The sequence below is a fragment of the Portunus trituberculatus genome, chromosome 21 (assembly GCF_017591435.1).
Source record: "Portunus trituberculatus isolate SZX2019 chromosome 21, ASM1759143v1, whole genome shotgun sequence".
In the NCBI taxonomy this organism is placed as follows: Eukaryota; Metazoa; Arthropoda; class Malacostraca; order Decapoda; family Portunidae; genus Portunus; species Portunus trituberculatus.
The window spans coordinates 16,507,530-16,529,732 of record NC_059275.1 but is presented as its reverse complement, the minus strand read 5'-3'; the positions used below and the strand labels follow the sequence as shown (position 1 = coordinate 16,529,732).

The window sequence follows — 22,203 nt, the reverse complement described above, 5'->3', positions numbered from 1 at the left end:
CTCCCATCTCCTTTTCACCTCCTCCCTCTTCTCCTCCCCTCACTAAGTTATCTCCCCCATCTTCTTCAGTCACCCACTATCTTCCTCCAAGCCAGCAGGTTCCTCTCTCTCTCTCTCTCTCTCTCTCTCTCTCTCTCTCTCTCTCTCTGCCTGCTGGTGACAAAAGACCTCGTCACCGCCAGACTGGGACGCCATGACGGGGTGATGAGGTGCTCTCTCTCTCTCTCTCTCTCTCTCTCTCTCTCTCTCTCTCTCTCTCTCTCTCTCTCTCTCTCTCTCTGGCTGTTGTTGTTATTTTCCATATTTTTTTCCATTTCTTTTCTTTTTCCAGTATTTATAATAATTTTTCTCGCTTTTGTTGTTTTTTTTCACATTTTTCTCATTTTTTCCAAATTTTTTTTCTATATTTTGTTTTTTGTTGATTTGAGAACGTTAGGACAAAAATGGCGGATACTGTGACTTTATTTGTCTCATTTGGTTTGTTTCCTCTTCTTCTTCTTCTTCTTCTTCTTTTTCTGTTTTTTTAATTGTTTATTTTCTCTCACTGGCATTTTTTTTTTTTTATTTATCGTTTTTCATTAAAGTGAGTTGATATATTTTCAGAAGATAAAAAAAAATGTGTTTATTCTTCTTCTTTTTCTGTTTCTTCTTTTTTTTCTTTTTTCTTTTTTTTCTAATATTAAGGTGAGTTGATAAATTTTTTACTCCTGGAACGAAACAGGATTATATTTTTTTGTGTGTCTCTTTTTATCAGTTTGACTTATTTTTCTTCATCTTTTTTTTTTTTTACCTTTTCGGAGTGAACATAACAATTTTCCTTTTTTTGGTAAACGTGAAGGTCATTTTCAGAACATCGTGGATTTTTTCATTATCCATTTGGCACCATATTTATTCATTCATCTGCATTTTCTCCTATTTCTCCTTCTCTGTTCACCTTTTCCTAACTAACACAGCTATTTCATTTCTTCTATCCATCCATCTCTCTCTCTCTCTCTCTCTCTCTCTCTCTCTCTCTCTCTCTCTCTCTCTCTCTCTCTCGTAATTTCTATCCCTCTCTAGTGTTTTCTATCTCTTTACGTGTTTTCTGACCTATTTCACATGTTTTCTATTCCTCTTCAATGTCTCTCTCTCTCTCTCTCTCTCTCTCTCTCTCTCTCTCTCTCTCTCTCTCTCTCTCTCTCTCTCTCTCTCTCTCTCTCTCTCTCTCTCTCTCTCTCTCTCCACGTGTTACCATCCGTCTCACTTTCAAACGCTGTCATAAAACAAAGAGCGACTCAGAACTAACAAAATTTTTCTCCTTTTATTTCATGATAACGCGTCACTAAATCACAAAGCAATATAAATAAAAGGCCAGTCACTCAAAACATCACAAGTATACCCCCTCTCTCTCTCTCTCTCTCTCTCTCTCTCTCTCTCTCTCTCTCTCTTTTCCATCTCCTCTTTCCTCCTCCTCCTCTTGGTCTTCCACTTGTTTCTCATTTTCTCTTCCTTATTTCATTTTCATTTCCCTCTTTTTCATTCATACATTTCTTTTTGTTCATATCCTTCTTTTCTCTTCTTCCACTTTTCTATCTTCCTTACTCATATATTCTGTACGTCTCCTCCTCCTCCTCCTCCTCCTCCTCCTCTCTTCCTTTTCCTCTTCCTAATCTTTCTCATTCTCCTCATCCTCCACCTAATACTCCTACTAATCCTGCTCTTTTTTTTTTCTTATCTCTCCTCCCTATTCATACAGTATATTCGGTACACCTCCTCCTCCTCCTCCTCCTCTTCCTCTTCCATCAAACACAGCATTCATATCCCCAATACTGCCCCCTTCTCCTCCTCCTCCTCCTCCTCCTCCTCCTCCTCCTCCTCCTCCTCTAACACGACCACCAACAAATATTTCTTTTCACACGAGGGCAAAAGTTTGGCCGATATCCTCCCAGTAGTACAGATAGGAAGGGAGACTTTGACAGGGCGCTCGTAGTGAAAGCACCACAGTCCGACCAGCGCCATCTGTCACTCACTGTGGTCCCTCTTTAGTTGTAGAGACTGAGCGGGAACTTCTGATCACGTAGGCAGTTTGAAAGGGAAGAGAATGAGTCAGGGGAAGTGTTTGTTTGTGTGTTTTGGGAAGTGAGTTAGAGGAAAGCATGTCTTGTTCTTGGAAGACTAGAAATGTGAGGGTTTAAGTAAAGGGAAGACAGGGAGAGAGAGAGAGAGAGAGAGAGAGAGAGAGAGAGAGAGAGAGAGAGAGAGAGAGAGAGTGAGTGAGTGAGTGAGTGAGTGAGTGAGTGAGTGAGTGAGCTAGTGTGCGTGTGCGGTTTTAGGTGCATGTGCATGTGCTTGCGAGTGTGTGTATGTCCGTGTGTGTATACGTGTACGTGTACGTGTACGTGTGCGTGTGTGTGTGTGTGTGTATGCGTGTGCGTGTGTGTATGTACAGTAATTCAGCTCAACCCTTTCACTGCAACACCAAACAATTAACAACACCAGAATTAACAACACCAGGCTTTACAACCACCTACAAGAGAGCTACCGATGAAAACAAACGCATACCACAATCTCTTCCTAGTTCAAAGACTTACTGTGGCTGTAGAGCAAGTAAAGATGCCTTGGAGTGACTGACAAGAAGGAAAAGCTGTACCAAATCTTTATATAGGAACAGTAAAAGTGTGCCTGTGCTTGATACGCCTTGGAGAATGATGAAAAGTTAGATTTATTGAGTTAGTTAGGCGAGTTTCTTAGATTTACTTGGGATTTCGTGAGTTTTAAGCACGTTTACCGAGAGGAAGGTTAAGTTAGCAGTGAGGAGATGACGAAAGACAGAAAGTGGAAGTTGTGAGTTATATAAAGTTGAAAGCTGTAAAGGCAAAACTTCCCGTGTCTTTGGAATTAAGTTTGAGGCAAGGACGTTAAACTTGTGAAAAGATTGATGGGAGTTTTGAAGTAGTTGGGTATTAAAAGAAACAAGGAAAAAAGGGAGAGAGGAAGGAAAAATTGAGGATATTATAAGGTAGTCAATGAAAATCCCACATTATTTCAAAACCAAAGTACTTACGAAAAAAAAAATGGAGGAAGATAAAGATATGAACAGTTGAATATTAAAAGAAACAAGAACAAAAAAAAGGAGAAGGAAAAAAATTGAGGATATATAAGCAAGTCAATGAAAAACACCGTCATTCCAAAGCCGATATGTTTACTTATGAAAAAAATGGTGGAAAATAAAGCTATAAATTGTTGAGTACTAAAAGAAGATAAAAAAAAAAAAATGGGGGGTAGAGAGGAGGAAAAAATTGACGATATATAAAGAAGTCGATAAAACCTCTCATTATTTCAAAGCCAAAATACTTCCAGGATAAAATGGTGGGAAATAAAGCAATGAACAGTTGAATATTAAAAAAACACAGGAAAAAGGAAGAGAGAGGAAAAAAATTGAGGATATATAAAAGAAAGTCGATGAAAAATCCCATTATTTCAAAACTAAGATACTACGAAAAAAAAAAAAAAGTTTTGAGGAAGATAAAGCCATAAAAAGTTTAGTATTAAAAAAAAAACACGGGAAAAAAGGAAGAGGGGAGGAAAAATTGTATATATAAGAAAATCAATGAAAACCCCCATTATTTTAAAGCTAAAATACTCACGAAAAAAAAAAAAGGAGGAAAATAAAGTCATAAAAAGTTTGAGTAGTAAAAAAAAAAACAAGGGAAAAAAGAAGAGGGGGAGAGAAAATTAAGTTATATAAAGAAACTCTCGTCATTTCAAAGCCGATATGTTTACTTACGATAAACAACACGGGAAAAATGGAAGACGGGGGATAATAAGGATATATAAAAGAAACTCGACATTTCAAAACCGATGTGATTACTTACGATAAACTGGAGGAAGATAAAGCTAGGTGTGAAAATCTGAAAGTAAAATAAAAGACATACATCAGAAATTATACGTCTGAAAGAGAGAGAGAAAAAAAATAAAAAATCAGAAATTATACGTATAAAAATAGTGAAAATCTAAAAGAGAGAGAAAAAAAGAAAAACATCAGAAATTATACGTATAGAAAAAAAAGATAATGTTAGAAATATCATAGTGACCTTGTTGATAATTAAGTTAGAGGAGATGAAAGTAAGTATATAAGTCAGTGTAATAGTGAGAGCTATGAGATTAATAACGTGAGAAAATGAGTGGTAGTTATAATACGGAAATGAAAAAAAATGAATAAATGTACAAAGGTAAAAATTTATTAATTATGGAAATATAACAAAGTGAAGTGATGAGAGAGAGAGAGAGAGAGAGAGAGAGAGAGAGAGAGAGAGAGAGAGAGAGAGAGAGAGAGAGAGAGAGAGAGAGAGAGAGAGAGAGAGAGAGAGAGACAGACAGACAGACAGACAGACAGACAGACAGACAGACAGACAGACAGACAGACAGACAGACAGACAGACAGACAGACAGACAGAGACAGAGAGAAAGAGAAACAAAGACACAGAGAGAGAGAGAGAGACAGACAGACAGAGAAAAAGAGAAGACAGAGACAGAGAGACACAGATACAGGGAGACAAAGAGACAGAGAGACAGAGAGACACAGAGAGACAGACAAACAAACAGACAGACAGACAAAATAATATACGAGCGAGAGAGACATTAGAATTTAACCATGGAAGGAAATATTGTCGTAATAAATAAATTCTCAGGAAATGCAAAGAGTGAAGGAAAATGTTACAGTGATTAAGGAAGAGGATTAATAAAAGAGATTCTAAAAGTGTGAAGTCGAAGGGAAAAGTTTGCGACGATAAAGAGAAAAGAAGATTACTGAAAGATTATTAAAGGAAAAAAAAAAACAAGTGGGTGTAGATTAATTAGAGCAGACATCAGCTGAATATAAAGCTTAAAAAGGGCAACCAAATTACACAGGAAAAAAAATTAAAGGGTTGAGTTAAATTAGAGAGTAAAGAAAGCATAGAAAAGTGCAAATCATAAAGACAAATAGAAGTACCAAAACTTAGTGAAAATCGTGGTACAGTGGAACCATGCGTGCTTTGGGGTCCGAGGGGTCTCCAAGCGCACGGGTTCGAATCCTGTCCACGGTCCGAGTGTAGGTTGGGCTTCCTCACTCGGGGCAACGGTTTCCTAGCGGGTGGGCTTTGAGATAGGAGGTACCTCAAAAAAGTATCCCCTTTAACCCATAAATTCCCGTGAAAAACCCAAATAAAAAAAAAAGCTGTAGACAAATTATAGAAAGGCTCAGCTGAATATAAAGTTTGGAAAAGTAAAAGGCTCGACTTGAATTGGTAAAAAAAAAAAAACATAGAAAACTCCAAATTATGAAGGTAGAGAGAAGATCCACCAATTAGAGAGCCAAAGCTGTAGATAAATTAGAAAAGGGCTCAGCTGGATATAAAGTTAAAAAAAAAAAAGTAAAAAGCTTGAGTTGAATTAGTGAAAAAAAAAAAACATAGAAAAGTGCAAATTATAAAGGTTCCAAAGTTCCAGAAATTAGTGAGCCAAAGCTGTAGATAGATTAGAAAAGGGCTCGGCTGAATAAAAAGCTTAAAAAAGGCAACTAATTTATAGAGAAAAAGTAAAAGGTTTGGCTTAAATCAGTAAAGAAAACAGAAAAGTGTAAAGTATAAAGGTAGAGACAAGTTCCAGAAATAAAGAGCCGAAATAAAGAGAAATATATAAAAATGTGAAAAGAAACGATGAAAAGACAAACAGGCGATAAAAAAGAATAATAAAAAGAAACAAAAAAAAATACAAAGGATAAAAAAGATAAGTTTATTCCTGCAATGAAAAAAAATGAACCAGAAACAGAGGAAAAGTAAAAATAGAAAAAGAAAAAAGAAAATAAAACAGGAAAAGTAAGGATGGAAAAATAAAAAGAGAAAAATAAAACAACGAAGAGTTCATAAAAGAATTAAAAAAAACGCAAATTATGAAAAAAACGAACCCAGAAAAGAAAGATAAAAAAGAACAAAACAATAGAGAAAAGAAATTAAAAAAAGAAAATAGTGAAATATCTGAAAAAAAGTATTAATTAAGAAAACATAGTGAGAGAGAGAGAGAGAGAGAGAGAGAGAGAGAGAGAGAGAGAGAGAGAGAGAGAGAGAGAGAGAGAGAGAGGGGGCAAACCAACATGATACGAATAAATGAATAAATACCAACAAACCAGGTCCATGAAATAAACAAACAGGAAATGTGACACGATACCAGAGACACAAATAAACAAACAAACAAAAAAAAAATAAAACAAATAAATACATACATGAATACACAAATAAACAAACAAACAACAACAAAAAACAGGAACACTATAAACACGGAGGCAGGACACAGGAAACAACAACAACAACAACAACAACAACAGAAAGACGCAAATAGCTCTTCCTTTGTTAACACGCAATGATAGTAAACACACACACACACACACACACACACACACACACACACACACACACACACACACACACACGAGAGAGAGAGAGAGAGAGAGAGAGAGAGAGAGAGAGAGAGAGAGAGAGAGAGAGAGAGAGAGAGAGAGAGAGAGAGACAGACAGACAGACAGACAGACACAGACAGACAGACAGACAGACAGACAGACAGACAGACAGACAGACAGACAGACAGACAGACAGACAGACAGACAGACAGACAGACAGACAGACAGACAGACAGACAGACAGAGAGAGAGCAGAGAAGAGACAGAGAGAGAGAGAGAGAGAGAGAGAGAGAGAGAGAGAAAGACAGACAGATAGAGACACATACAGACAGACAGAGACAGAGAGAGAGAGAGAGAGAGAGAGAGAGAGAGAGAGAGAGAGAGAGAGAGAGAGAGAGAGAGAGAGAGAGAGTATGTAACAAATGAACAAATGAAAAAAAAAAAAAAGAAACAGGAAGTATTGGAAACTGAAAACGAGAAGGAATTAAAGAAGAAAGAAAAAGCAAATAGAAAAAAGAAAATACCTAAAAAAAAGAAGAAAAGAGAGAGAAAGAGAGAAAGAGAAAGGAAAGAAAAGAAAGAAAATCAAAACAAGAAACAACGATAAATACACTTCTGGAATTGGGGAGAAAAAATGAATGCAAAAAGGAAAAAAGGAAAAAAATTAAAAAAGAAAAGAAAGAAAATAATGAGTTTTGGAAATTAAAAAAGAAAAAAGAAATAGAAAAAAATGAGTTTGGAAATAAAAAAAAAGAAAAGGAAGAAATTTTTTTTGGAAATTAAAAAGAGAGAGAGAGAGAGAGAGAGAGAGAGAGAGAGAGAGAGAGAGAGAGAGAGAGAGAGAGAGAGAGAGAGAGAGAGAGAGAGACGGGGGAAAACTCCAAATATCACTGACACACCAGGGAAAAAAGGGAAAAAAGAGGGGAAAAAAATACACAGGTAGGAAAAAAGATGGCGAAAAAGGTTGAATTTCACTACGACATGGAAAAGAATGAAGAGGAAAAGTGGAAAAAAGAATATTGGAAAAGAAATAGTAAAGTCAATTTGTATCCTGAACTCTTTAAAAAAAAGTTTATTACACGAGAGAGAGAGAGAGAGAGAGAGAGAGAGAGAGAGAGAGAGAGAGAGAGAGAGAGAGAGAGAGAGAGAGAGAGAGCTTACATGACCACCTCTTATTTATTCAGGAAAAGTAAATAAAAAAAAGGAAGAAAGAAAAGTCATGAAAAATTAAATGAAAATATAAATTCTTAACACAGAAAAATGCAAAAGAAATCCGAACCTTTTAAAAACTGACGAGACAAAATGAAAAAAAATGTTCGTGGATCCCAAAATTCTTCGTTTTCAAATTCTTGTGGCTTTCTGGCGACCTGTATTTGATTATTCAAGACTGTGACCTCTCTCTCTCTCTCTCTCTCTCTCTCTCTCTCTCTCTCTCTCTCTCTGGTCATCGATTCTTTTCTATTCTCTTTACGAGTTTATTTTTCTTTCTCTCTTTCTTTTCCTCCATTCTATCATGTGAGTTTGTCCTCTTCCTCTTCTTCTTCTTCTTCTTCTTCTTCTTCTTCTTCTTCTTCTTCCTCTTCTTCTTCCTCCTCCTCCTCCTCCTCTTCCTCTTCATCTTCTTCTTCTTCTTCCTCCTCCTCCTCCTCCTTCTCCTCTTCCTTTTCTTTTTCTACCTCTTCCTCTTCTTTTTCTTCCTCCTCCTCCTCCTCCTCTTTTTTCTCTTCCTCCTCCTCCTCCTCCTCCTCCTCCTCCTCCTCCTCCTCCTCCTCCTCCTTCTCTTCCTCTTCCTCTTGTCTTCTTCTTTTCTTTCTACCTTTGCTTCTTCTTTCTCAAATGCATTTTTTCTCTAATGATGCGCATTCCTTCTTCCTTTATTTCTTCTTACTCTTTCGTTTCTTCTCTCTCTCTCTCTCTCTCTCTCTCTCTCTCTCTCTCTCTCTCTCTCTCTCTCTCTTTGTTCTTTTGTTTCTTTCTTCCTTTGTCTTCTCTATTTTATTGTTTGTTTTTCTAGTCTCCTCTTCCTATCTTCATCATGCTTCTCTTCTTTTTCCTTATCATCTTTTTCTTGCATCTCCTCCTCCTCCTCCTCCTCCTCCTCCTCCTCCTCCTCCTACTGCTACTACTATTACTACTACTACTACTACAATAACAACAACAACAACAACAACTACTACTACTACTACTACTACTACTACTACTACTACTACTACTACTGGTGCTGCTGCTACTACTATTCCTCTTCTTCTTCCTCCTCCTCTCCCTCCTCATTAAGAAGTTTCTGTCTTCTCGTGCAAGTTGGCAGTGATGACTCAGGACAGTGCTACAAACTGCCACTTTATCCCTCCTCTTTGACTCTCATTGGCTGGAGGCGTGCTGGGTCTACTTCTGGGCCTCCTCTTCTTCTTTCTCTTCCTCCTCCTCCTCCTTCAACCTCCACTCCCTCCTCCTCCTTCTTCTTCTCCTTGTGTAGTTTATTTTTGTACTTTTTATGTGATATTGGTGTTCTTGTTTTTATAATTTCTTTTTCTGCTCATTTTTTTTTTTTTTGTCTTCTTTCCTCTTCCTCTTCCTTTTCTTTTCTTTCTCCAAATCTTTCTTATTTTTCTTTTTTCGTCGTTTTTATTTTTTTTATCGTATTTTTAGTGGTGTTACTAGTGGTGGATTGGGGGATATACTTAAAGTTGTGGTGGTAGTAGTAGTAGTAGTAGTAGTAGTAGTAGTAGTAGTAGTAGTAGTAGTAGTAGTAGTAGTAGTAACAGCGGTGATGGTGATGGTGATGGTGGTGGAAGTAGCAATAGAAACAACATAAACTGGCTTTTCCATTCTCTTTAACTACATAAAAACGAGCACGCACACGCACACACACACACACACACACACACACACACACACACACACACACACACACACACACATGGAACAGTGAAAAGGCACTTCCTCCTGCACTGCTGCTTCCCGAGGCGTCAGGAAGCCAGGCTGAACTAAATCAAAGTTATAATGATGCATTTAAAAACATCGTCCCCGCCAGACTCAAGCCATCAAAGGAAAGATAATCTCCTGCCTTCCCTTGCTTTATGCACCGCCACCACCACCACCACCATCGCCACCACCACCGCCGCTACCACTTCTCTCTTCCATTTTGCCATGCCACTCCACGCCTCCACACTTATACTAATCCATCCTCTTGTTCTCTCTCTCTCTCTCTCTCTCTCTCTCTCTCTCTCTCTCTCTCTCTTTCCTCTCTATTCTCCACTTGAATGTGTGTGTTTTTTTGTGCTGTGTGTGTGTGTGTGTGTGTGTGTGTGTGTGTGTGTGTGTGTGTGTGTGTGTGTGTGTGTGTGTGTGTGTGTTTGTTTTAGTTTCCACTTCATCCCCACATGTATTTTTCCACTTTTCCATCAAGGTTTTCACTATTTTGCTCTTTTCCCTTTTTTTCTCTCTTTTCTCCTCCCTTCTCTTCTCTTATCTTCTCTTCTCTTCTCTCTCTCTCTCTCTCTCTCTCTCTCTCTCTCTCTCTCTCTCTCTCTCTCTCTCTCTTCCACCATTAACCCCACGTCTCTTCTCCAATCTTCTCTTCACTCCCAGTTCAGCCTCCACTTTCTTCCTCTCCAGTGCATCAACAAGTACCTTCAACTCCACTTCCAATCACTTCCCTCCTCTTCTCCACCTCTCCTTCCACCAAACACAACCCTTAACCCCTTCAGCACCATGACGCGTTTTCATATTCTGCTTATTATTTGGCGATTTTACACATTCTCAAAAACTTATGTGTGGATTAGAATAGTGAAGACTGTGGCCCTTAATCTTCTGACCTCCATAGACCCTTCGTAATGTAGATAAAATTGTCTAATCGTACACAAAACTCAAGGTGAAAATGTGTCCCAGTACTCCATATCACCCCTTTACCACCACCATTTGTTCCCTTCACATCTCTTCCCTTCCACAACCAAACACCAACACCCGCTACCCTTCCAGTTTTAACCCCCCCTCCACCCACCTCTTCTGTACCAAGCCCTGCTAATGACTGCCAATATCGACACTGATGCATGGCGGAAAACGTGGAGAATGCGGCACTTTTGCACCCCACGCGCCACTTCCCGCTGCTGCCTGTCGTAATAATGTCATAGCGAGTGGAATGTGCGACACCTTTGGGACTGTGCGTTGTGTGCTGTGTGGTGGTGATGGTGTGGTGTGTGGAGGCAGAACACCACCGCACCACACTACCACTTCTACGCCACATCACCACGCCACATCCCTACGCCACATCAGAACTTAAGGGTGTCCACGCTGTGTTTCTCATGATGTTTGCATATGAGTGTAATGGTGGTGATGATAAGGGGTGTGGGAGGTGATGGTGGTAATAAGTGGAAGATGAAGTGAAATTAAAAGCGTGTGCAGACTGATGGGAAAGTAGACACGCACGCACGCACGCACGCAGCCTCCACCCCCTCCCCTCCCCAACACACACACACTGGAAACAAAGCTCTTCTGTTTCTATTAATAATGATGATATAAAAGAGAAAAGAGAATGAAATAGATAATAATAATAATGATAATAAATTAATGTGAAAACAATAAAAGGCGCGAAACATTAAAAACAAAATAAAAGTAAAGAAAGTGAACGAATTAAAAGGAAATACTGTGAGCCGAAGAATGTGTAAAGTTTCGATAAAAAAAATTGGAGAGAGAGAGAGAGAGAGAGAGAGCCAATCAATCAGTTACCCAACCAACCAGTCACCCACTCTCTCTCTCTCTCTCTCTCTCTCTCTCTCTCTCTCTCTCTCTCTCTCTCTCTCTCTCTCTCTCTCTCTCTCTCTCCAACATGCAAGTCTCCAACACAAATTCTCCCTCCCTCCATCCCCCTCCATCCCTCCCTCACTCACTCCTCACTCTCTCCCTCCTCCCTCCTTCCGTCCCTCCCTCCCTCCAGCATGCAACAGTCTACACCACTAACACCGCGAGAGCATAGAGTTGAGAGGTGAAAAGAACTAAAAGCGTTAAACGAGATGAGATAGGGGAGAGAAAATGAGATAAGTGAACGAGAGACAGAGAGATAGACAGGAAGAGAGAGAAAGAGAAAGAAGAGAGGCGGTAGATTGCATGCGAAAGGGAGGAGAGAAGAGTATGAAAGGTGAGGAGTGTAAGAACATTAAGAGGGGAAGAGGCGATGCGTGCTGGAAAGAAAACGAGGTGCTGTAGGGTCGCTGGAATAGACAAAGTCGCTGGAATTACTAAAGAGATAAGGAAGGGTGGTGGTGGTAGTGGTAGTAGTGGTGGTGGTGGTCGTTTAATATGTATTTTCTAAGGCACGAGTTCTAAGACCATTTACCCGAAGCTCTAGTAAATTGACATCGAATAGAATGTTAATTTAGCGACTGACACTATTACTAACTCAACATGCAATGGTTTTAGAGGATATTATTACATCAGCCATCTAAGTACCCCTGGAAATCTTCTTATGAACCTCTTGGGATTTCCGAACCCAAATTAAAAACTCCTGTGATAAGGAATGAAGGGTGTAGAGTAAAATATTGATAAGTAAAATGATAATGATGATAAGTGTTAAAATGAATAGATAGATAGATAGATAGATTGATAAGGGAATAAGCAAAAAAAATCGCTAGAATGAAAGTAGATATATAAGTAGGAATTAAGTTTTTCTTTTTCTGACAAACAAACGCCGCCAGAGCCAAATGCTTTACATATTCTGACTTGGCACTTACTTTAACTAACATAAAAAATATGAAGAGATTCCAAACCACAGCATTTTTTTTTTTTTTCAAAAGAACTATAAATAAAATGTGGGAATTTTGATCCCTCATCATAAAGTTGAAATGTCCAACCATTCTCACTTCAAAGGAAGGAAACACACTTTAAAAACTACGAACAGTCTTTTCCAGCCCTTTAGAGCGAGTTAAAGCCAGAAATAAATAATTCACAGAGGTAGCAACAAAACTATCACCGGAACATTACCACCGTTACAAAATAATTCTGCTCTCCACCAATTCCACTGACCAGGAAGGCGAAACACTTTAAAACACAACTATTTTTCGAAAACAATAACAACTAGATACTGGCTCTAGCAAAAAATTTTCCCGGGACGCTCCTGAAAATTTGGCGCCAAAAAACAACTTTATTTAACATAAAAAGAACGCCAATAACAACATGCAGCGCCCAACACACACACGGAAAACATTTCAAACGCAACGAAATACTTGTACAAAACATTCAATTTTACTATTCTGCTCAATTAAACCGTCCAGGAATGAAAGAAAATACTCCTGGATTCTGACGGGTTGGGGCAGCTATATCCAAGATGGCGGCGGGCTGTGGAGGGATCGACTCCCCGTTTGTACCTCACTTAAACCTTCACCAAACATAAACCTCGCCATTGCAGGTGTATCTCAATAGCTGTAATGAAAGCTTATTAACGCGGCTGTATGTTGTAGCAAGAATGATGTATAATAGTGAGAGATAAGGCAGGAAATGGCTGATCCAAGATGGCGGTGGGATTTGTTGTTGGTGGACACTTCCCCTCTGCCTCACATAAAAACCTTCACCAAATTTAAACCTGAACATGGCGGCTGTGTCTCAATGCTGGATACGATGGCTTAGTGACGCGGCTGCATGTTGAGGCAAGACAAGCCTATAACAGTGAGAGATAAGGCAGATAATGGCTGATGATAAAGAAGGGAGGGGGTGACAGGAGCTTGTTTACATTAGCTAATGTTGGTGTTGGCGGGTTGCAATGTCAGTGGTGGTGTTGTGGTGTGTGGTGGTGAGGGCAGAGTAAGGCGGGACGATTCAACACCCAAATACTGAATCACTCATTAATAGATTATAATCGGATTAAATAAGGTTAAATGAGTCACGTCAATGTAATCCCGCCCTCATCCTGGCCTTCCCTAATTTTACCTGCCACCAACACACACATACTCATCGTGTGTGTGTGTGTGTGTGTGTGTGTGTGTGTGTGTGTTTGTGTTGCCTGGTCTTTCGTTGCATAGATGGTAATGCAATGTATGTACATAAGTGTGCGTGTGTGTGTGTGAGTATTATGCATGTATGTATTCTGTATGCATATATATGAGCATAGCGACACACAGCACCTTACCACTCAGAAACCAGCATATCTTGCAATAACACTCCCAAATCTCCACTAGTGCCACACGTCCACCACCACTGCCATCTCCACACTGAGCTCTCCATCTGTCACTAACGAGGCTGCGAGGGTTCCCGCCTAGCCACCGGTCACGTGATGCCGCCTCGCTCTCTCTTTGGCTGGAGATCAAAGACCGTGTTGTGATTGGTGAAAAAGCGCGCGCAAGTTACACACACACACACACACACACACACACACACACACTAAAGAGAGTTTGGTTTGTGTTATGGCGTCGCAAAATCGTGGTCAGAAAGAGCTGATACGATATTTTCAAACGTTAACAAAGATAGATACATACATACATTATTACGTACGTACATACACACATACATACATACATGCATACGTAAATACACTATGATAAGGCAAGGGTTCTCAACCTTTTTCTCGTTACGAATCCCCTGAGTTAGCCGAACTTCCTTTAATCTGACATCGAACAGAATGTTAATTCAGTGACTGACACTATTACTAACTCAATAAGCAATGGTGCTGTAAAGAATATTATTACATCAGCCATCTAAGCAGACCTGAAATCTCGTGAACCTCTGGGGGTTTGCGAACCCCCAGGCTGAAAGTCTCTGTTCTAAGGACAGGGTATAAAGATGACTGAAAACTGGCGGGCGTGTGTGTGTGTGTGTGTGTGTGTGTGTGTGTGTGTGTGTGTGTGTGTGTGTGTGTGTGTGTGTGTGTGTGTGTGTGTTTGTTAATTGTAGGGTTGTGATTTATGAGGGTCAAATCTCTCTCTCTCTCTTTCTCTCTCTCTCTCTCTCTCTCTCTCTCTCTCTCTCTCTCTCTCTCTCTCTCTCTCTCTCTCTCTCTCTCTCTCTCTCTGATCCTCCATTTTCTTCCTATATTCCTACATTTACTACTGTCAATCATATCCCTCTTTCCTCTCCGTCATCATTAATCTCTCCCCAACACTCTTCTTCTTTGTCACCGCACACCTTCTGTTTGATTATCCTTTCATCAGCGAACTCAGATTCAATGTTTTTTATCCCTGTTCTTGTCTACGTTCCTCGATTTATCAAGAGAGATTTTCTAATGTGTATTCCCGAGGTGTGGTGCATTAATAGACTCATTCCCCAGCTTCATGCCATCATCCTTTCATCGTCTATCTTAAAATTGAGTAGGAGAGAGGAAGGTGGAAGAAAGTATAGGTGAAAGGAGTTTATTCTGACCCCAACTCCTTTCACCTGCGTAGTCTTCTCACCTCCCCCCACCCCCCTCCCTCTAACTTGTCTATATCTCTGCTAAAATCGAGTGCTCTTTCTAACTCTATATTGCTTTCCATCTTTCCTCTGTTTACCTAAGTGAGTGTTCGTGATGTGAATTCCCACGCCACAAGAACAATAGTCCAGTTTCGTTTTTACTTTCTTTTGTTTCTATTATCTATCTTTGAATTCAATTATCTATCCAAGTCTGTCATTTCTTCAACGGTTTTTGATATATTAACCCCTTCAATATTGTGGCGCATTTTTACCACGAGTTTTGTGTACGATTAGACGGTTTTATTAAGAAGGGTCCATTGAAGTTAAAAGGTAAATGGCCAAAGTCTTTACTATTTCAACGGCCACATAGGTTTCTGATGCTGTATAAAATCACCAAATAGTAACCGGCACGGTGTTGAAAGGGTCAAGCTGTTTTTCTTCCTACATGACTTACCATATTACAAGAAATAGTCAACTTGTACTTTTATCACGGTACAAGAACACTAGTCAAGTTTCATTTCTGTTTTATATTGCTTTATCATGTCTTATAATCCATCTATCTATTAATTCAACTGTGTAATATTTTCCACTACTCTTGTTTCATTAAATTGCTTCCTACCTGACTCTCTGTATCACAAAAAAATAGTCAACTTGCATTATTATTTTATCCTTGATTCATGTGACTCAAAATTCAGTATTCTAACTATCTAATCATTTTTATTTGTTCACGTTCCCATGTTTATTAAGAACGTGTGTGCGATATTTATTCTCATCAACAAATTCAAAAACACAAACATTTCCTCTCCCACCGACTCCTCTTCCTGCTCCTCCTTCTTCTTCTCCCCCATTTCCTCCTCCTCCTCGGGTTCCTCTTTCTCCTCCTCCTCCTCCACAACTCCTCTCATTTCTCGTTTTATTAGGAGCCCTTCACCGGTATGAATCCCAAGGTACAAAATACTAATGAACCTTCAATATCGCCAATAAGAACCTGATGATCTTCATTTCACCAAAACTTAATAATGGGAAACCTCACCAGCAACACAACACAACACTTCCCTCCGTCCCACTTCCGCCTCTTCTTTATTAGCGTTCACCCAACACCACCTGCCCCTCATCCTCCTCAACCATCCGCCCCTCATCCTCCTCAACCACCTGCCCCTCATCCTCCTCAACCACCTGCCCCTCATCCTCCTCAACCACCTGCTCTTCATCCTCCTCATTCCTCACCGTCTACAAAACATAATTAAAACGCCCTCATACCACCTCCTACCTGAAGCGTCTCTACGAAGCAAGGTGTTCTGTCCCTTCAATTACAGTTTCTTCCTCTCGTGCATTTATTTGTCGTGCTAGAGGACTCATTACTTTTTTGGTTAAGGATCTTTATCTCTTCTGTGTGTCCTGCCTGGTGTTGCTTCCTGGTGTTTTGAGTCTAGATTTTTTTTTTTTTTTCATCTTTCACTCATACACTCGTTCCATATTCCAAAGTTTTTTTTTTTTTGTTCCAAGGTTTTTTTTTTCTCGTACTACAGGACTCGTTAGCTTTGGTTCAGGATCTTTATCTCTTCTGTGTCTCCAGTCTGGTATTGTTCCCTGGTATTTTGAGCCTTCTAGAGCTTTTTTTTTTCCCCTCGTATACTCCATATTCCAGAACTTTTTTTTTCCTATTCCCATGGTTTTATTCCTTTCGCACTACAAGACTCTATATTTCTTCTGTATAACTTGGTATTGTTTCCTGGTGTTTTGAGTCGTCCAGAGTTTTCTTTTTCCCTTTTTTCACGCACGTACACACACACACACACACACACACTCTCTCTCTCTCTCTCTCTCTCTCTCTCTCTCTCTCTCTCTCTCTCCATATTCCAGAACTCTTTTATCAATTCCAATGGTTTTATTTCGTCTATATTTGCAGTCTGGTTTATTTAAATGGAGTTTTCAGTTAACCTAAATAATTTCTTTCCACTAACACACTCGTTCTATATGAAAGGACATTTTCTTTTCAGTTCCCGGGCTTTTATCTCATGTGTTTCCAGTCTGGTAGAGCTCATTAGTATTCTGAGCCATCTACGTCAACATTTTTCACTCTATTACGTTCATTGTGTCTTCTCGGTCAATACTTTTCCCTCCCTCGCACAGCTTCCCTACAGGACCTTGGCTTTTCACCTCCCAGGAAGTCACCAGTGTTTGCCAAGGTTAGTTTACTAGTGTTCTGAGCTGTCCACGTTAGTATTTCCCTCTTTTTCCTTCTTATACCTTTATTCCGTACAGGACCTTGGCTTTTCACCTCCCAGGAAGTCACCAGTGTTTGCCTTCGCCTCTTAGTTCTGGGTCTTTATTGGTATTGTTTCCTCAGATTCGTATAGTTTATTGGTGTTTTGTGCCTATAGTGCCAAGTTTTCCCTCGCGTGTATTCCCTCTATAGTGCAGTAGCTTCGTTTTGTGTTCACTTTCAATTACCCTTTCCGTGTTCCCAAGCCTGGTATGGTTTATTGATGTGTCGACGTCAATAACTCCCGCCCGCCAGCTGGTTTTATATTACAGGGTTCCCTAATAAGCGTTCAAGCAGGTGATGTGCAGGTAACTGAGCTAATGGCCGTCTTTACCTGACTGCCTCGATACTATGAAAATTCGATATAGTTGTTGGGTTTTTTCTTCTTCCCTCTTCGCTTGTTTACTTCTCTGGACTTACCTGCACTTTCCCAAACACGTGTGGACTGTTAGACTTATCAACTTCTATTCATATATCTATCTAAAAGTTCTAAATATTCTCGGAACTTTCTGCACCTTTTTAAACACGTGTGGACTGTTAAACTTGTTGATTTCTATATTTAAATCTATCCGATAGTCTCAAATATCTCAAATTCCCTTTAACATTTTTCTTTTGCCATTTTAGCAGCGTTATTTTTTATTTTTTTTTTTTTTTTTACCATGTTGGGTTTTCACGGGAATTTCTGGGCTAAAGGGGATACTTTTTGGGATACCTCCTATCTCAAAGCCCACCCTCTAGGAAACCGTTGCCCTGAGTGAGGAAGCCCAACCTACACTCGGACCGTGGACAGGATTCGAACCCGTGCGCTTGGAGACCCCTCGGACCCCAAAGCACGCATGGTTCCACTGTACCAAGGCGGCTATGGTTATTTATCGCCTCCTTCTCTCCTTCCAGAATTGTTTAGCTATTTCGTATCTCTAAAGATCATATTATTTGTTTTAAATCCTCTCAGCGTTTCTTTCTTCTCATTTTTACTAAAGTTTTCATGTTCTCTGCTTCTCTCAACACGCTAACTGCTTGTCTCCCTCAAGAGTTCTCTTTCTCATATCTCTCAAAGTTCAGCATCTCATGTTTCTTAAATCCTCCTTAATGTTGCATCCTTTGATCTTTTAGCACTGTTTCATGCTCACGCTCCTCTCAGTTCGCTGCCTGCATACCTCCCTCTCGTCCTCTTTATCTCTCTTATACTCTCCCTCCAGACATCTTCATCTATCATATATTTCACAAAGTTCATAATCTTGCCTCTTAGATACAATTTACTGATATTTTCTTTGATCTTTTACAGGAATTTTCGTGTTTACCGCTCGCTAACTCCATGTCTCCTTCCTCAACTCTCTCTTGTCTCACAAAACTTTATAATCTTGCTTCTTAAACACGGCTAATTGTTACTTTCTTTTATGTTTTACCGTCGTTTACATGCCCAGCACTCTCCTCTCACCTGGCTAAGTGCTCGTCTTCTTCCAGCAACTCCTCCCCACCCTTTCACACCCACCGCCTCACTGCACAACATTCTCTACCAACACCGCCCCCTGTTTCATGAGGAGAGCGTCACCACAACCCGGGAACTGCATAAATTGAATAGCTTATCTGCCGTTCCCTGGCTCATCTCTCTGCCGTGACGCACCATCTAGTGGGCTGGGACGTTTATGGTATTTGTTTTACATCCTCTGACTTATTTCTTTCTCACTGTCTCTCCCTGAGTCTGTATTGCGAAAATGGGATATAATCTCTGGACGTCATTTTTTCCCTGGTCTTTCTTTCATTCTGCTTCATCCTTTCCTGCGGCAACATTGAGCGTGTTGTAACTCTTGTGATCTTTGTTTCGTAGCCTTTCCCTTCCTCCTTGTGTAGCGAAACGACGACTAACGTGATAACCCAGCGAGCGCCAAGGATTACTGAGTTGAGCTATTGGATTAATGCAAGATGTAGCGAACTGAAACTTCTTGAATTTAGTAGTGAAGGTCAAAAGATAGACCAAAGATAGAAATGCACGAGACGAGGTTCTTCTTTCTCCTAACTCCATCCCTAACTTGTCTGAGTGTTCCATAACTTTTCACTTTGTTTTAACCTGTTTTGCATTCCTTCTCGTGTCGTAGGAATGTAAAAATAAGAAGGAAATACGCTGCAAGGACGAAAAGGAAGAGCGGGAATGAATGCAAGAGTGGAAACAGCAAGAGCATATGAGAGCGAGAGAAGGTTTGCAAGTTTCCAGGAGGCATGAGCTAAAGGTACGCAGGGATTGGAAATTGGCGCGGAAAGATGAATATAAGACGATATGCAACAAAGACCGAAGTGAAAGTAGGTAAACACGATTGTGAGTGAAAGTTTTGCAGATTTCAGAGTCAAGAATCAGAGGAACGATAGAAATTGACCCATAAATGTAAAGAGAAAATAACACAAGGGAAATAAAGACTGGAGGAAGAAGAGGAGGAGGAGGAGGAGGAGGAAGACGAAGGTTAGAAAAGGTAAATAGAGCAAGAGTCGTGATGCTTAAAAAATGACACGAATTCACTTAAGAGGTGACGGTGTGTGGAGGCAAGACAGGTGTATAATGGGACACGAGAATATACGCAGCAAGGAGCACCAATGAAAACACAGGTGAGAGAGAGAGAGAGAGAGAGAGAGAGAGAGAGAGAGAGAGAGAGAGAGAGAGAGAGAGAGAGAGAGAGAGAGAGAGAGAGAGAGAGAGAGAGAGAGAGAGAGAGAGAGAGAGAAAAGGACAAACCCGAAAAGTTGCAGCAGTTTCAAGAAGAGCAAATGGAGGAGACAAGAAAAAGTGCCGGGAAATGTAAAATAACTTGTAGAAAATGGGCCGCAACAACACGAAGCACCGCCAAACGCATAGCAGAGTAAATGAAGGAGACGAGACGAAAGAAACAAAAAAAAAAAATGAAGTATCGAGAAAATAACATGAAAAAACAAAATTAAAATAGCAAGAAGCAACAAGACACAAGAGGACGCAAAGATTTCACACCTTTCAGAACACAAATTAATGAAACGCGATTGATACGAAAAATGAAAAAAAAAGGCTCGGAAAAAAAAATTAATAAAAGAGAATTACAAAATACTGACAGGTGAGAGAACGGCAGGTAAGAACACCAGGTGCGGGACACAGGTGAGGTCTGGAGCTTTGCAAGGATAAGAGGAAGTGAAGTTTGTGACAGAAACATGAGAGATGCTTTATGGGACAACAGCGGGGAGTATCTGAGTGCATGGCTGGGGTGGGATGCACGGAGTCTGGAGTGCTGAAGTGCTGACGTGCTGATTGCTGAGTGCTGGGTGGAGATGAGCAGTATTTGAAGGAGCACAGAAGTAAATAACGGGAAGCTGTGGCATGGGAAGTGGTTTATCAGCTAAGACAATGTCAGAATTTAAAAAGGAGGAAGAGTAAGAGGAAGAGTGTGAGCGAGTAAATATGTGTGTGTGTGTGTGTGTGTGTGTGTGTGTGTGTGTGTGTGTGTGTGTGTGTGTGTGTGTGTGTGTGTGTGTGTGTGTGTGTGTGTGTGTGTGTGTGTGTGTGTCCAGACAGGCATCACAACACAGACATAAATAACAGAGCAAAGAAGGTCGAGTGTTCTGGCAAAGTTGAGGGAACAGGAAAAGAAGAAAATACTCGAAACAAACCAAAGTATACACAAGTTTGAGGGAGCGAGTGAGTTTGTGGCTCAAAGAGAGGGAAGGAAAGGCTGGAAAGAGACGAGGCGGAGATAAAAAGAGTATCAGAAGGAGAGCAGGAGTAGAGAGCCGGAAAACTGTTGCATGGGGAGTGGTTATCAGCTAAACACTATCAAATTTAAAAGAGACGATAACTGCTTCGTGAATAAAGAGGAGGAAGAGTGAGAGGAAGTTAGAGAAAGAGAGATAGAGAGAGTAAGTGTGTAAGAGAAGGAGTAGGAATAAGTGTATGATATTAGTGTGTGGTTGAAGGAGGGAGAAATAAAAGTAACGAAGAGAAAGATAAAAGAATAAAGGAGAAAAGAGACGGAAAAGTGTAAAGGCGAAATGGAGGAAAGAAAGAAAGAAGGAGGAGGGATTCAGGTCTTAAAAGAAGGAAGGAAAGATAGAAAAGAGAGAGAGAGAGAGAGAGAGAGAGAGAGAGAGAGAGAGAGAGAAAGGGTTAACAAAGAAATGAATTAAGGCATACACTATTTTCCTACCTGACCCTCAATAATTCTCGGCTAATTCCCACGTAATTTGTTCATCCCCTTAGGCTCAACGTGGACAATACCGATTTTCCTACCTCTCTCCTCCTCCTCCTCCTCCTCCTCCTCCTCCTCTAACTCAACGTTATTACATTTAATCCAATCTATCCTCTTTGTGTGCTGTTCTTATTGTGTTGCGTTGCCCTTGTGTTTCTTAAGTTGCTCCTACGTATCCCTTGTGTTGAAGTGCTGGTGTGTTAGTGTGTTGGTGTGTTAGTTGTTCCTTGTGTTGCTTCCCTGTGTCCCTGTGTTGAAGTGTCACGGTGTTGGTGTGCTGGTGTGTTGGTATTGCTTGTGTTACTTCCCTGTGTCCCTGTGTTGAAGGGTTGGTGTGTGTGTGTGTGTGTGTGTGTTTGTTGTTGGTGATGGTGGTGGTGGTGGTGGTGGTGTGTTGTCTCTGCCTCGTGTGTGTTGCGTGGTGTGCAGTGTGTTGTGAAGTAAGTGTTGCTCATGTTTTTTTTGTTTTGTTTTTTTGACTAACTGACTGACTGATTGGTTGACTGACTGTTTAGCTGTCTGTCTGACTTACTGGCTGATTGAGTGACTGACTGAATGAATGACTTGCTGACTGACTGACTGAAGAAGTGACTGCTTGACTAACTGACTGGCTGACTGGCTGACTGACTAACTGACTGACTGACTGTTTGACTGGATAACTGACTGACTGACTGACTGACTGACTGACTGACTGACTGACTGACTGAAGAAATGACTGCTTGACTAACTGACTGACTGGCTGACTGACTAACTGACTGACTGACTGTTTGACTGGCTAACTGACTGATTGAATGAATGACTGGTTAACTGACTGACTGACTGGTTGACTGGTTGACTGGCTAACAATCTTATTGGCTGATTAGCTGCTTTGTTGACCAATCTGACTAACTAATTGATCACGTTTCTCTTGACGTGATAATAACTTGATGGCCGACTTCCTCCTCCTCCTC

The 22,203-nt window shown here is 40.3% G+C and overlaps 1 protein-coding gene across 1 annotated transcript in view; it reads left to right on the top strand.

Moving 5' to 3' along the window:
- Positions 1–21,578, top strand: part of LOC123507016 (keratin-associated protein 5-1-like) — a 35,783-nt gene extending 14,205 nt beyond the window's left edge. Inside the window, exons 3-4 of the mRNA XM_045259513.1 lie at positions 16,922–16,977; positions 21,474–21,578. Coding sequence (XP_045115448.1) covers positions 16,922–16,977; positions 21,474–21,578 — 161 coding nt within the window. The remainder of the gene's footprint in view (positions 1–16,921; positions 16,978–21,473) is intronic.
- The last annotated feature ends 625 nt before the right edge of the window (positions 21,579–22,203 follow it).